This window comes from Antedon mediterranea, chromosome 6 (assembly GCF_964355755.1).
Source record: "Antedon mediterranea chromosome 6, ecAntMedi1.1, whole genome shotgun sequence".
NCBI lineage: Eukaryota > Metazoa > Echinodermata > Crinoidea > Comatulida > Antedonidae > Antedon > Antedon mediterranea.
In genome coordinates this window covers 22,839,400-22,855,930 of record NC_092675.1, presented here as the reverse complement: position 1 = coordinate 22,855,930, position 16,531 = coordinate 22,839,400, and the positions used below count along the sequence as shown (strand labels likewise).

The 16,531-nt window shown below is 32.6% G+C and overlaps 1 protein-coding gene across 1 annotated transcript; it reads left to right on the top strand.

Annotated features, from left to right (window-relative positions):
* Positions 1-10,057, top strand: LOC140051044 (G-protein coupled receptor 54-like). Its single transcript, XM_072096116.1, has 3 exons — positions 1-193; positions 1,501-1,636; positions 7,693-10,057. The coding sequence occupies exons 1-3, from the start codon at positions 47-49 to the stop codon at positions 8,289-8,291; spliced, it is 882 nt and encodes a 293-aa protein (XP_071952217.1). The 5' UTR covers positions 1-46; the 3' UTR covers positions 8,292-10,057.
* Positions 10,058-16,531: the final 6,474 nt, after the last annotated feature.

Below are 16,531 nucleotides of genomic sequence, written 5' to 3'. Positions count from 1 at the left end.
AATTGGGAACGTTACTGTGTTTTATATTATATTTACTAACCAGGAGATGCGCACAGCCACAAACTATTTTCTTGCAAACTTAGCAATGACAGATATCGCTCTATTATTAACGTGTGCATTACCAACAACGTTTATGTACCGAGGTTGGGCTGTTGGTCCAGTTGTATGCCGGATCGTAAATTACATGATGTTGGTAAGAAGCATTTTTGGTAGATTTTTTTTTCTAATCATCATGTTTTTATTGTATTTGTTGTTTTTAAAGGTAATTTGTAATGACTGATTGATTGTCAGTAACCTTCGTATCATATTGCATAGCTTCTCCTGATTTTTCTGTCATTCAGTCGCTCTGCTGATTGGTTAAATACTTCCAGTGAAGAGTGTAATTTCACTATTCCCTGGCACTTCAGCTCTCTAATAGGACCTTGGTTCGGACCCTAAATGTGTCGTTATATTTTTTTCATATGAGAAATTATTTAGAGGGTTATGTTATGTTATATTTATTATGTACAGTGGTATCATCAGTAGACATTATACTGCACGATGTTAAAGTAAAATATGAGAATTTATGGCTAAACAATATTTTTGTTTAAACAATGTAATTATTTGCCAGAATAGTGCTTTAATAAAGCTTTTAATTTGTGATTATTCAATATATTATGAATTATTGTAACTTCGCATTTGATTTTTTTTTGTGTACAGATTACGTAATTAATATAATGTATACTGAAAGGTCAATTTAATTAGATTAGTGTTCAGTTGCATAATTAGAAAACAAATTGGTTCATTAATATACTAATCACTGTTATATGTCTACTACATGTGTGTGCGAAACGACGTTCATTAGTTGAACGTACAGTATTTACCATACTCGATCAATGAATTTAGGCCTATTAATTATTAAAGATAAAACAAAGGAGCCATAAAACATACAAATAAGTAATAAGAGCTACAGTACATCATAGGTACCGGTAATGAACTGGAATATTTCTATTTCATTCACATCATGACATGCTATAACTAACGTGTCAACACAATACAATTTCATAAGTCTAACATTCACTAAAGATACAGTTAAGTGACATGATGACATCAACAAACCGTTGACAGTCTGCATCAACCCTACAAACGCAAGAGTTTGATTACTTAATGCATAAACTCGTTCTAATTAATAAGCAACAGTAAAACCGTTAATACAATTAGGACTATAGTGAATACAGTACTCTCTTAAACAGGACCAAACAACAACAAACACTTTGACAAGAAAAGTATATCGTATTACGTGTTGATTATGATAGATCGTTTATATGGACTTATATCATAATTATTGTAAAAGACAATAAGATAACAGGATTATATATTTTGATTTTATAGAATACAATGGTTTGCATCATTCATAAAACATCACATCTATTATCTTCCTCTCAGTTTATGTATTTAATATTATATAACATATTAACAATATACACTATATAATATTCTGTATATATCTTCATTTTTCAGGTAAGTGTGCAGGCAACGTGCCTTACTCTGGCAATTATGTCCATCGATCGATATCGTCTTGTTGTACTGGCGATTCGTTCTAGGAATACGCGCTCTAAAAGTATGGTTGTCACGACAGCTATTGTGACATGGATAGGTTAGTATCAGTATTTTCAACTATCTTCCTTATTTTCCCATTCAATATGAAATTTCTTAAGAACTGGGAACTCACTGGATAATTATTGTAAAATTCACTTAAAACTACTGGAAAAGGTCCGACTGGTTTTTATAGCAGAATTCTGCATTTGACCATTTAAATAGAAAACCATGCTGATTTATGTTACACATATATTTGAAATGCGTCATTCCTTAAAGTCGTACATTTTCAAATAGTACGTTGATAAAAAAAACTGCGCACAAATAAAAAACAAGATTGCATTCAATCCCCAGTACAAACTATAAATACCGAGAATTGAATTAAATGTTCCTCTCTTTCTAAATCCCAAATAAATATCTTATATTACACAAAATATATTCCGATAGAGTTTGTTGCCAGAATGTGTCTTTAAAGGAACCTTAACATAACAAGTGTATACATTTTATAGTTTTATTTAATGGCAGATAATAATACACATAGGATTAAGGTTATTTCGTTGGCAGTTGCTGTTATTTCAATTTATAAATTAATCGACATCAACTCCTACTTATATAATCGTACTTTTATTGCTTTACCAATCGCCATCGTGTCAGAATATAGTTTGCTGCGCTGTCAGCCGCTGTGTGTCAACATGAGATTACCGAACCAAGAGTCGCCTAAGTGATAGATCAGAACAAATAAAACACAGTACTACAATGCGATATTCAGTCTGCTTTGGTCTGAATGTGTACAATCCCTATTTACCGACCCTTCCAGACCTCGTTCCAAATCCCTTTTTTTTTTAATTGGTGATGTTCTACATCAATTAATTAGTTAGGTCTTGAAAAACACTGGAAATTAGTTCTAATGATGCCAACTAACATTGGTTTGTATTCCATATCTTAAATAGTGTAGTTAATATAAACTAGAGGGTGAGCTCGCTTAGCTCGCTCCTCCTCTAGGAAGTGTAGACGATGGTTCACGGAATAATGAAAATGACTCGGGTAAAAAGTTTTAGAAGGACATTCTGGCTTGAACGATTTCGGTCGGTTACCATTATTTGCTTTTGATATTCGTAAAACTAAACCTACTCACTAACCTCTTTCACAGTGTCTTAGATGATTAATAGCGTTTTACGTATAGTGTTTATTGTAGATATGAAAAGTGGTAAAAAAGAATAACAAATGCTTGGTAAATTGTAGATAACAGTCCGATGAAATCTACTAAAAATAGTATAATTCTGTTATAAAATAATACAATATTGTGTTTTGTGGGGTAGTGGGGGGGGGGGAGAGGTGGAGGGAGTGGCGATAATTATTGTAATTGAGTCTTTTATTGGGAAGGTGTTACGTGCGTTTATTCAAATAAATACCATCCTAATCTATATATAAATTTACGTAAGGGCAAAATTCGGTAAATCGCGCCTTACTTCTATAATTTTTACTCGATGGTATATAAAGTTGGTTCGTACTTTCGGTACTGATTTTAACCACCTGATGTAACCCTGTTTACTAATTAAATTAAGTTAGATAATAAGTTATTGACGGTTAAAACGAATTTAGGTTCCAAGATTTGCCCCAAATAGGGGTGTTTTCCGACCGTGGTATACACTGTATAATGGATGTCCGTCTTGAAAAATACCCGCCACAAAAATGCGAGGAGGCTTCGCATTTTCCTATCTCCTCCTACGATAATTGTTTTTAATAGCTGAAAACCGGTTGAACAGCTAGAGTACACCATCATAATGTTGAAGACAGGCCGATTTTCTTTAAAAAATACTATTTTGATAGATTTAATATACGATTATACAAATCTATTGATTTGCGATGAATGGAACATCCCAATCTCTCAGTCTGCCAGAGTTTGGTTTAACACAAGTACTGTAGGTAAATTTATGAGCCCTTGGTTTAACACATACGGTAGGTAAATATATGGGCCCTTTGAGAATAAACTTGCGAGATTGTGGATAGGCTCTACTGTTAGATATATAAACACATTATTATATACAAATAAACTTTATACTGACAGTTCTTTCTCAACGTTTGTATTAATTAATAATTACCAAATATAAACGTCGTAGTGGTGTATCGTGACATGGTACTTTAATATTTCAATCGATTATGACAGTGACAGTTTTAACTAAACTAAATAAAGAATGTTCTCTAATATAATTAGGAATCTCTTGCCATACACGGGGAAAATTAGTGTACAATGAATATTTAAAAGAAATAAATAAATAAATAAAATAAAAAAAGTATTAAATCGCAAATGTTTTACTGTATTTAGAGGTATATTATTTATAGGCCTATAAAACATGAAAAAAATATTTTGTTACTGGGTGGATAAAGAATATATTTAAAAATTGTTCCTCTTTGTACCTATCCGCTTTCCCATCCCTCAACCCTAATGTTACATACAAAACACAAATTGGGTTTCTTTAAATGAGTCCAAATCAAAAACTTGGACTCATTTTGTGATAAGTTTCTCCTTCGGAAGTAATTCCCAGGGTGCTAATTTTAGTTGACTACATAAATCATCGTGTCTATTTATTTGTTTCTGTAAACGACAATGTATAGGCCTATAGTCCTGCGGTACGTACATTTGAAATCGCCAGTTTTGTTATGCTGAAATTACTGTGTATTCGAGAACCATCTGTGGGAACGACCTAGATGGTACGCGAGCGAAGCGAGCGTACCATCTAGTTGGTATAATTAATACATTACTCCGCGACACAGTGAGCCGTTTTGAAGTAAGAAGTAAGACGTTTTAGACGGCTTGCAACATGGGCAGAAGTATCCCAGGGTCCTGACGGGACACAGCGCACAGTATACATAGGCCCTAATGAGTCCTGGCAGCTTACTCAATAACTCGGCTATCGGGGTTTCGTTCGATTTCAAACAAAAGCTCTTATCAATTCTCTCGATGTAATTTTATATAATTATTTCCCACAATTTACTCCTATACTATGTTTTATGAATATATTTAATTTGATCTTTATGTACTACTATACCTTCACACACGCGGTCTGAAAATAAACAAAAAAACAAAATGGCTATCGCCACCAAGCACCAACGGCCAACTTAGTTGAAACAGGGAGGGAGTTGTTTTACAACTCCCTGGTTGAAACCAACCATGCAGGGAACCCGGAAATTACATCTACTGCGCGTAGAGTTAAAATATACCGATTGAAATCAGAAAATTTCTTATAAAACCCTTTATAATAAATTCCTAAGATAGAAATATGGAACAATAGCCTAGTACTGAAAACTAATGTTATCAAATCTGCGTTTCGCGGTACATCTGAGATAGATAAGGTAGGTATCCAAGGCGGAGATTAGTACCGAAGTTTTTGCATTGTGCTCGCCTATGTCAGAATTAACCATAATTTATATATAGATGCATACTCAATGAGTGTTTGATAACTAATCTGTTTCATTTCAACGAGGATTACCATATTTTTAAAAGATTTACTTAATTTTGTATACAGTATGCTTGGTACTGATAGTTCTAACGGATCAAGGTGGTCATCGACTTTGATGACAATAATCAATAGAATTCTTTGCCTGTGCTTACTTAATTTAATGAATGAGACAGAACCCCGGAGTACCAATAGAACAACTGCACTGCCGTATTATTATGGTCAAAACCGCTACCAAATCTTTTTAAACATAGAAAGTGGAGTTAGCATATCGAGATAAAACATCATCATCTTTTTACACGACCAGAATCTCGAGACAATTTTAAATTGTCCTTATTTCCTAAGGCCTAATCGAACCTAGTTTCAATTGTCTAAGAATTTGACTAAGGTGTATCCCACCATACCTGTAAAAACCAAAAAAAATGTAATGAAATTTAAGAAAAAAAATCAACTTGCAGGCAAAAAAAGAATACTATACCATAAAATATAATAGAATTGGCTATCAGCACAATTATATATTAATGATATGAACCAACAGTTGTTTTTTCATAGTTCGTTTTTTTTTCTGATACTTAAGTTGAGTTTTTTGAACTTTTTTGAAAATAATTTTTTCCCATTAAACAGAAGACAATGACATTTTCGTCTTCGATATTTTGTCCACATTATATGGAAATTAGAAGATTAAATGCAACAGGTGTTACGGAATAACATTATCTGCGACGCGAATGAGATTCTATAAAACACTTTCTCTAATTACAGTAGGTATTATTAAAATATGACGTAAGTAATAATATATAGATGCAAAAATGCCCTTAACGACTTGCGATAAATGAAAAGGTGAAACACAACGGTGTGCAGAAAATGAATACAGTAAATATACAAATGAAATGTCACATTATGATACATAACGCACTAATCAATCAAGACGATAATGATGACGGCTGCAAAGGCAATGCGGATGATTTTTCAGGAAAAGTGTAAAGAATAGATGATAAATTTTGTTTGGGGTATTTTATGCATCATATGCGAGATTAACTATATTCAATATAATAATAATAATAATATGTTAAAGAATTAAAAGAGAGACGATCTATTTCCTCAATACAATTGAACCTAACCCTTTAAATAATCTCTATCAACTAGTAAAATAACGGGTGCGTTATGTCATTAAAGAATAACTTATTTTATTTAATCTTTACGTCCCAACAATTTTAAACGTAGAAGAAATTTGCCTATTTATGTGCCCGATAACAAGGCCAACAGCCATAAGTCGCGTGCTAAAATGCATAGTGATACCGGACCGACAAACAGACCGACAGACCGACATAGTGAACTATAGAGTCGCGTCCACACGACTAAAAAGATTGAAATCTCTAAAAGCTAGAGCTCCGTACCCACCCAAATAAAATCCTGCGTAACGCCCTGGGTAAAAGACAACATTAAATTTTCACGAAGTGAAGCCGAGTAAACAAAAACTTATTTTGTTTCATTCTTACGTCCCAACATTTTTAGTCGCGTGGACGCAACTCTATAGTTCACTATGTCGGTCGGTCTGTCGGTCTGTCTGTCGGTCCGGTATCACTATGCGTTTTATCGCTTTCTGACCTTATCTTGATATCAGTTTAATCTAGCTAAGTCAATTTTTCACAGTATATTCCTTATGGCCAGGAATCGATGTGGTTATATTTTCACGGTGCGCAATAAAAAATTACGCGGTCTACGCACGATTTAACGAAATCACGTTTGTAATCATATCTTCACAACCATGAATCACAATTAAATAAAATTTGGTACTCATAAATTTCAGGGCATAAATCATCATATGGCAATACAATTACGTGCGTAGCGCATGTAACGCATGCGTACGCGCGCTTAAAATTTTCAAAATTTATTTTCGATGAAATAAGAGTGCGTTTCAGGCAATTTTAGCGTTTACAAAATTGTCATGAGTGCGCGTTAAATGTTATTGCGCACTCTTTTTGCCCGATTTCTGTTTTCTTGACTTACTTTTCAACTCGAAATTACGTTATACGAGCACGTCAAAAGTGACAGGCTACGCACGTGTAAATTTTAAAAAAATATAAATGTTTTTAAACATGTTCAGTAATTTCGGTCAGTTGGTAGGTTGGTCGGTCGGTAGGTAAACACTAATGAGCACGCGACTGCAGCCATCTATATGGCCTTGTTGAACGTAGAAGAAATTTGCCGTATTTATGTGCCCGATAAACCGATTGAAATCTCTAAAAGCTAGAGCTTCACACCCAGCCAAATAAAATCCTGCGTAACGCCCTGGGTCAAAGACGAAATTCTATTTCCACGAAGTGAAGCCGAGTAAAAATAGCATTTTATATTTCACCGAATGAAATTTGTGTCATTTGATTGAATGAAAGGTACATTTGATTAAGATTGTCTTTTATAACATCGCAAGAAGGAATTTGCTATTAATCATACAGTTTGTTTTTTGTTCGTACGCTAGAAGAGTTTTGTTGGTACAATCACACGATCGTTTATTAGTACAGTCTATTGAACGTCATGTGTTCCACAATAGAAATGCTAATAAGGGTAACGTAAAATATTTATGTAAAGATACAGGTGCAATTTATCTACATTTTAAGAATTGTGATATTAACCATAACCGTAACTGTTTTTTTTCTTGCAGTTTCATTCACAACACACATCCCTACGATAGTGTATATGACCTACGAGGATGGTGTGTGCCTAACTGCCTACCCATCTGAACTAAGTAAAAAAGTGTACATAGCTTTTACTTCGTGTACCACCTATTTCCTGCCACTAGCTAGTATTTTTGTGTGCTATTTAAAGATTCTTATTCAAGTCTGGCGTAAAACGTCCCGTGGAACAGAAAGTGCACAGGCTCATAGAAGATACGTGCGTCGAAGACGGCGTGTAACAAGGATGGTATTCACAATTGTTATACTATTTGCTGTTTGCTGGGCCCCTTGCCAGGCTTCATTCCTCATAGACACATTCCATCCGCCTTTCTATAATCACATTTCCACAATAGAGGAATACAAGAGAAAAAATATTTTTCGTTTGTTTACCCAATGTTTAGCTTACACCAACAGCGCTATGAACCCTATCGTGTACGGATTCGCTGTTAAGTGTTTTAGAAAGTACCTTATGAAAATGTTTTTTGCGAAAGTGCCTAAAAAGAGTAGCTGTGTTACAACGACAATGCAAGTCAGAAATGGAGTATCAACTAAGTATAGCAGGTACTCGAGTGAAGATATGCTATAATTGATAATAGGCCTACTTGGTGTCTAAAGTGTCCCGAACGAGCACTGTATATAAAGTATACTAATGAAATAGATTGTCTATGTATATTCTTCGTTCTTTATTGTCCAGTATTGTACAATATAAGTCTCTGTTAAATGGTTTATAATGGATGAACCAAGTGAATGCGTTTATACAGTGTATCCAATAGTCAAACTATTATTTAACTAACAAAGGGCCGGTTCCTTTAGTTAAGTATTTTAATTTTCTTTGAAGAAGTTATGAAAACCATTATTATTTGTTAAAAACAATTTTCAAATAAATTAGCAATTTCGTATAGAAGTGAACATACTGCTTCGGGCTTATAGATAATCATAACATGAATACGTGAATTATGGAGCATTATGTGTTTTCTAACATTAATTGTAATCTCACAAGCGAAAAATTGAATATTTATGTCCATCTAGCGAACGTACCGATATGGCATTAAATTGAAACAATCTTACAATAAGTGACTATTAAGCCTATAATCTACGTGCATTACAGTTTGTGTAATATTCATCATCATATTGTGCACTTTTTTAAAAACATTAGTATGATGACTTTGCTTTGGTTGTATTATTCCTACATTAATGAATGTATATTTTGTTTTGTACATCATATTACCTTTCCTGCTGCAGAATCTATTTACCGCTTGTATCTGTACCTAATCATTGCTGATGAGTAAACCTAATTTAAACGTGATGTGAAATCTACAGGATAAATTAAAAACATTCCCGCAAGGAATACACGTTGAAAACGAACGTCAACAGCAGACTATTGTCAGAATTAAATTGTTGATCAAGATGAAGACAATCAGCGTCCACCGTGAATTCGATTGCCCGAGTGAATTACTGCCTGGTGGATTTGATTTCCAATTCGAATTTGATTGGCCTATTCAACATATTAATATTACAGCGGGAGTGGATTCGAATGCAGAGATATATTTAACTACTGATTTAACCAAAGACTAACGCTTGCTTCCAAACATGCTAATTACAAGCTAATGCTATATTTTGTTATCGTTAAACATTTTATCATTTTAAAAATTACTGAAAAGTCTACTGCACTGAACATAGGAAAAATTCGAAAAACAATAATACCTGTGTATACAACATCGTTAATTTAGTGTCAACTGTACATTTTAAAATACACAATTTAGTATCACGACTATGTGTTGTCATTGTAATCATAAAGAGTATAAAGCCTATCTTCATGTTACGATTAATGGTACTGTAAATGCAAACGAGATAATGTGCATTTAGATTCATGATTTGTCAATCCGGTTTGGCAACAGCTTGGGACCAAGCATTTTAAAGGTACTGTTGACATTGAGTTTCGTTGGTGGGGGTGGGGAGGTGTGGTCTAAAAATAACGTAATGTGTAAGTCGGTGGTCTTTACATATTGCAAACTATATAATGCATTATTGTCTATAATTTCTATACCAAAAAAAATCATTATATTATTCAATTTGGTTACATTAATATAATAGCAAATACGATATTTGTTACTCTCACACAATTCAGTTTTATATCATTACTGAGATTTATTCATTTGGGCCAGTGGCGTAAGTATAAATCAAGTCAGTATCAATGTATCTTGCCTAGAGAAACGACGAAATAAATCAAGAAATATCAGGATTTTTCTCTAGATTTATACAACAATTATATTTATAAAATCATATTTGTATTTCAGAAATTTTAATAATCATATATAAACATTTTCTAACGCGCTGCCATCAGAATTGTGAGTAATCCTTAACTTTATTTTTGAAATCAATACACAAATATATTTCTTTTGTTTCAAGTTTTCAGAAATAAAATATAAATAAATCATGTTTGGAAGTCCCTAGATTCTGTGTTGATTCATTTTTTGTCACCAATAAAAATAAGATGAATAAAAATAAATATTTTATTGAGTCAGGTTTATAGCTATATAGTTTTAAGCCAATTTCCAAATTAATAGTATACATACATAATTAATCAGGTTTAAGCTTGGTTCACACTAGAACGTAACGCAAGGACGTAAACGCAACGTAAGCGTGTTGACCAATGACAAGCGAGGTTATAGACAGCTAGCAATCACAAGCGAATAAGCCATCACTTGTGATCGGTCAATTCACTTGCGTTGCGTTACGTCCTTGCGTTGCGTCGCTAGTGGGAACCACGCTTAAGAGAGAAATGGTACACAATATTTGTATGAGGTGAACACCCATTTTTTCACCCATTGAAAATATTTATTATTCTATTGCACAATTGCAAACAATCATCATTTTGTTTTATTAAAAAAATGAACGCGCATAGTATTTTAATTGAGTTGAAAAATATCTCTTAGGCGTTGTATAATACCTGATTGATGTTACCGATCTATAATATATTTTCATATTGATAATTATTTCTTATTATACTACTTTCTTAAATATAATCCTTTTTTCAAAGAAAGATTATCATTAAAACACCCGGGGTAATAATTAAGGCTTTGTGGAGGCGGAATGTTATTTTTTATTTAACATTAAATGAAACTATGTTATACTCTGTATTATAAGTACCGTTCCATTGGTCACATTCACACACTAAGAATAATGTTTTCTTCTGATTTAATTGGTTTTTTTTATAGATTTTTCGACATTATATATTTCAGTATAAAAGCAAAAGATATTCTATAGGCTAAACATGCTAATGCATGTTATGAAAAAATAGTATGAGTTTCATTATAGGCGTAATATTGATAGGCCTACATAAAATTAAACTTAAATGCTACGGATTTCAATTAAATGTATGCATGTGATCTAACCCCTAGCTAAAACTACATTTATCGGTCAAGAAATTCGTATCAAAACCGAATCCGAATGCTGTTAAAATGGAAAGTAAGCCTTTCCCGAATAGTGAATTTGCCGTAAAATTGTACTCAATTCGTATGAAATATGGTAATACTTGGCTTATTCTGGTGACCAAGATTTAATATGAGAGTGATCACCTTCAATCTAAAAATGTATTGAAAATTATAGGTCTAATAAGTACTAGCATTAATATTATTTGTTATTGTTAGGGACGTTTTATTTTAAATCATTTAATAATAGTAAATTTGCAGATTGAAGTTCTTTTCTTGGCTATAAAATTGTTGAAAATGGAAAATTTGTCATTGCCAGGAAGGGTAAAGGGAAATTTTTCCCTATTTCTGATCATTGATTTTGAATACTGAATAATGGATTTTTCAAACTTCTTAAAGTAAACCCACTGATGACCTTGGTTTATGATCCATAATGTGTTATATAACCTTGAAAATAATAATATTAATAATCGAAATCATTTCATGCGGTTGGATTTAGTATCTTAGTATCCCACGTACCTTTTCAGTTAAAATATCAAAATCTGCCTCGGAGGAAGTTACGTTAAACTAACACACCCGAATTAAATGGAAATTTATACAATAATGCTGTAGGTCTAGAATTTAACGATTGTAGTGTTATCATCATACGTTGTTGCAACATGACGATCAAAACGTATTATGTACAAAATAACAATACGTAATATCATCGTGTTTAAATCATGTTTTGTTGTAACTATAACCAGGTTAGTTCTTCTGTGTGTTCCATTTAATCAAAACTGCCTCAAGTATAAAACAATAAAAAGCACATCGATATTATTTGAAGCGGGGAATAAGTGTGTGATAACCATTCGCCAATATGTTCTCCCAAAGTACTACACAACACAATATTATAAACAGCCGTATCAATTCATTGTAATACGATTCCCAAAGCTCAAAATGAAAATGTTCTTGTATTTTTGTTTTGTAATAGTACAAAAAAAAATTACCAAAAGTAATAAAACAATCCATTTATTGCTAAACGTCTTACCGTACATTTTCTTAACCGCTAGTAGGCCTACGTGTATTATTTTCAAATTCAAATTTATTCAAAATACAAAACGAACATTATATAAAAGGCAAAACAATAATAGTGGGTTCTAAAATTACGTATGGCTCCTTGAAACTTTTCAATTCAATTTTTTTTCAAATACAAAACGAACAGGTATAAAATTCAATGAAAGACCAAAACAGGTACCCGCTAGTTGGTAATGACAAAACTGAAACAAAAATATTACAATGTTTCCTCTGGTAAACTTCAGCATCGGAAATGTAAGTTAAGTGATAGGTACGGTATGAAGGAGTAAACAGTGAATTTAAAAAACAATGTTAAATAAATAATAACATAAACAGGTTGGATAATATTATTACAGATACAAGGTATAATATTGGGGCTATCGCAAGAGGGCGCACATCTGGAAGTAGCAATGGTTTCCACGAGAGGGCACGAGCAACGAAAGGAGGGTTCCGAATCCGCAAAATAAATGTATACTGTACATACTATTATTATTATCATTATTATGTTGTATGCAATACAAATTGTTGAGTAAACATAGAAGAAATGTTTTATTTATTTATTTATTTATTACCAAAAATATTTTTAATGAATAAGGTCCCTTGCACTAAATAATGTGGCATATAAACGTGTTCCAATGAAATATTGGCGTGTTTTTTTTTTAATTGGTTACGTAGGCCTACGTAATTAACGATAATTAATACGAGTCAAGTTACGTAAACACTATTATATTATCAAGAATCAGGTTACGCTATTTTGGATCTGCTTTTTTTTATAAGTAGACTATGCGGCCTAAGTAAGTGACGACTATTACTATTCAATGATGTATGTTTAGTACATTTTTGTTTAATTAAATGTACTGTACCTGGCAATGATTTCTGGAGTTTGAATTTAAAACTGATGGTATATTTCGTGAATTATCAGAGAGACTGACTCGTCAACGAGTTGACAGGACAGCCAGACTTCTACTCATATATTTTAGCCTCGTAGAATTATAGTCAGTGAGCCCGTTGTGTGTTGTTGTGGCGAACATCTGTATACATAAATACTGTATTTATTTCTGTGACGTGAAGACACATCGTAAAACAGAGTAGGCCTACATACGTAATATAAACACAAAGTGAACACAAATGCTGTGTTTGTTTTTAAATCACATTAATTGTGAGTAGAATAATTATACTGCCTAATTCATAAGAGATAAACAGTATGTTTGACATACATATTGACAAATTAGGACAGCCGTGGGTTCATCAAAGAAAATTAAATTTGAACAAGCATTGATTGCCGTGAATCAGAAAGTTGGTGAGCAAAATCAATAAGCTATAATGTCTCTGACTTTGGTAGGCTATATTCATATCATCTCGTCGATTTGGCTTAATTGAATTATTGCTAACATTGTGGCATATATTATGACGTATCAGAATTACCTCTGAGCTAGACCAATGTTGACACCTGGACAAAGTGTCCGCATAATAGGAGCGGTACATAAACAGGTCGCAGTGTTAAAACATTATTTCCCATTTTTCTGTTTATGGAAAAATGTCTCCTTAAAGGTATGTTGTCACCCTTATTTAATTTTTTTTATTTGAATTGAATATACCATTATTTTTAATGCCACATAATTATTTGATCAAAAACAACATATACATTTCCCTTCTTGTCTAAGAAATTATTTAAACCATAATATCATAACCTATATAGTATTTGAACCATTTTGCTAGGCCTTTAAATGAAATATTATGTTTGGTTACTGAAGTGATCCTTTCCCATTAACCTGTCTTACTAGGCCTACATAAAGATAGAAATTGAACCAGTTACTATTTTTTAACTATTCACATTCTGCTCTTAATGCAATGTCTTGAGATATTAAATTTTCTTGTCTTTTTATGACACTTTCTCCACGCGATTCTCGATTTAACTTTCTATGATTACAATTCTGACCTTCTTTGTACATAGTAGTGTATCATCTTTACCGAAAGAGGTTTTAATGCGCCTTGAGCACTCTAGAGTGGTATGTGCGCTATAAAAATCTTATTATTATTATTGTTATTTATTATTATTAATTTACAAATCACATTTCTGAAATCATAAGGTACTTTTCACATGTCCCAAAGAGCATCGACTTGAGAAGACCGACGACAAAATGGATTCAATTTGATTGAAGATCAACGATATTTTAAAATTTGTTTATAAAATCAAAGTTTAAAACGCGTTCCCATCTGCAAATTGACGCAAGAAATGTTAACCAGACATAATACAATACTATACAGTGCCATTTTATAGACGGTGACGTTTTCCAAGATGTGAACATTTGATTGAAAAAGTAGTTCGAGGGTGAATGCAGTGTTACAAGTTCTGACCTACTCTGCTGTCAAGCCATTTCAGTTTGATGTGTCGCTGTCAGCATGATGTGACTTCATAAAAACTTCGATACGTGTAATGATAGATGGGAAGCGAAAATAACATTTGAAGTAAATTCCAATTTGTTAATGTAGTGTACGATTTGATTTTTTGTTCTTGCTCTCTCTCTCTCTCTCTCTTTCTCTTTAGAATAGCCAAAAGGTTTATCTGTCCTTAAGGCTAGCCCACGATCTAAATACTTTACTTAATTAGTCTATTAACTGTTGGCCGGATGTCTCCTCGGTGGAAACATTTTAGAATAAGCTTCGTGGCTTGTGCAGTTCGGTGGAGAAAATGTTTGGCGCATGCGTAGTTGTTCGCGTTTTGGAGATTCGATTTGCGGGTAAAATGAGATGTAGGCCTATACATATAATATTACAAGTTAATTGGCCATGTAGCATAGATGTAATATTAATTTGTTAACACTTTCTAAAGGGGTTCTTTCATAACTTTGGAAAACTTTCATAACTCATGCAGCACTGAGCTATTTTTAATGGTAGGCCTCCTATAGGAAATACCTCTTTTCTCGCCACACCCTAAACAGTAAATATACACGGTTTTTTTTTGTCTTTTTTTTTTTTTGTGCCATGAAACTTACAAATAATTTGTTTTGGTTACCGTAAATTGTGGGTAAACTTTTTTTGAGGTTTATGCAACGATTATTATTGATTTATGTTATTTTAATTTATTATGCATAAATTAGTATCAAAATAAACAAACAATAAAACATAATTCTTGTTATTAATCATATATCAGTATGATTCGTGATGAAGGATTTGATGAAGAATTAAGTCATGACTGATGTGTGATAAATAAGATTGTTTGTCAGTTTGATAATGATTGTTCATTTTGGTAATTCCTTCTTGCGGATATGAGGTGATACACTGGCGTAAATATTTCACCGAGAAACTCATCTACATAAAATTGTGTGTCATAATCTTATTTTTCTGTATACTTGTTATGTTTTATCAAAATAAATGGTTATAGGTCTATTAACCGCCATTCATGTAGTTATAAAGATTGTAGAATTGACATAGTAAATTTTTATTGTATTTCCATATAAATTAGGAACGTGTGCCACTGATACAAAAGCGTTTGTTCAATAAAGTTTACCTCTTCAAATAAACAGAACAATAGTAAAACATTTAATTAGTATGAATAGAAATCTACCATTGATTTGAAGAACAATACATTAGGCCTATAATAATAAAACTAACATTTTCTATCAACGTGTAAACCCACAGTGATAGCACTATCCTTTCATAATGTATATACTTTTCATTGGCCTGACATACTATAGTCCAAAGTTCAATACATTAAACAGTAGGCCTAATAATATAAACAATACATTGAACATATTCCTACCTTAAATAACCAACTTTAAGCTCGTAGCAAAATCCCGCATATAGATATATATTTGACGTACAGATTTGTAGAGATCTAATGCTTATAATTTTTTCAAACAACGTTTATTTTAGTGTCAGATGTAGCTGCGTTAGATATTCGTATTTACAATCTATCAATTACGCATTTGCATATTAGCATAAGTTACTTATTTAAGATAATTAATACCAATACGTGTGTTCCGCTAGGCAATAAGAAACACGAACTTGGCACAGCCCTAGCAACCACATTTGATTATTATTATTCTATTATCAAATGTAAACATTTGAATTATGACTTGCAATCAATGATTATGACATAAACCAATAATACCGATTGGCCTACTACAGTATAGATAAAGTAGAGTAGGCCTACACTCACCAAAATAGGCCTAACACTAAGGATGATTTACACACCGTGTATAGCACCAACCGTATGCGGACGCACTAAACGAATTTCTCTTCTTATAGCTAAATCAATAATCTTTTGCTTTAACACTTCTTTAAAGTTCTTTCCTTGTAGGCCTCAATCTAGTAGTAGAACTAGTAATTGTTTAACTTT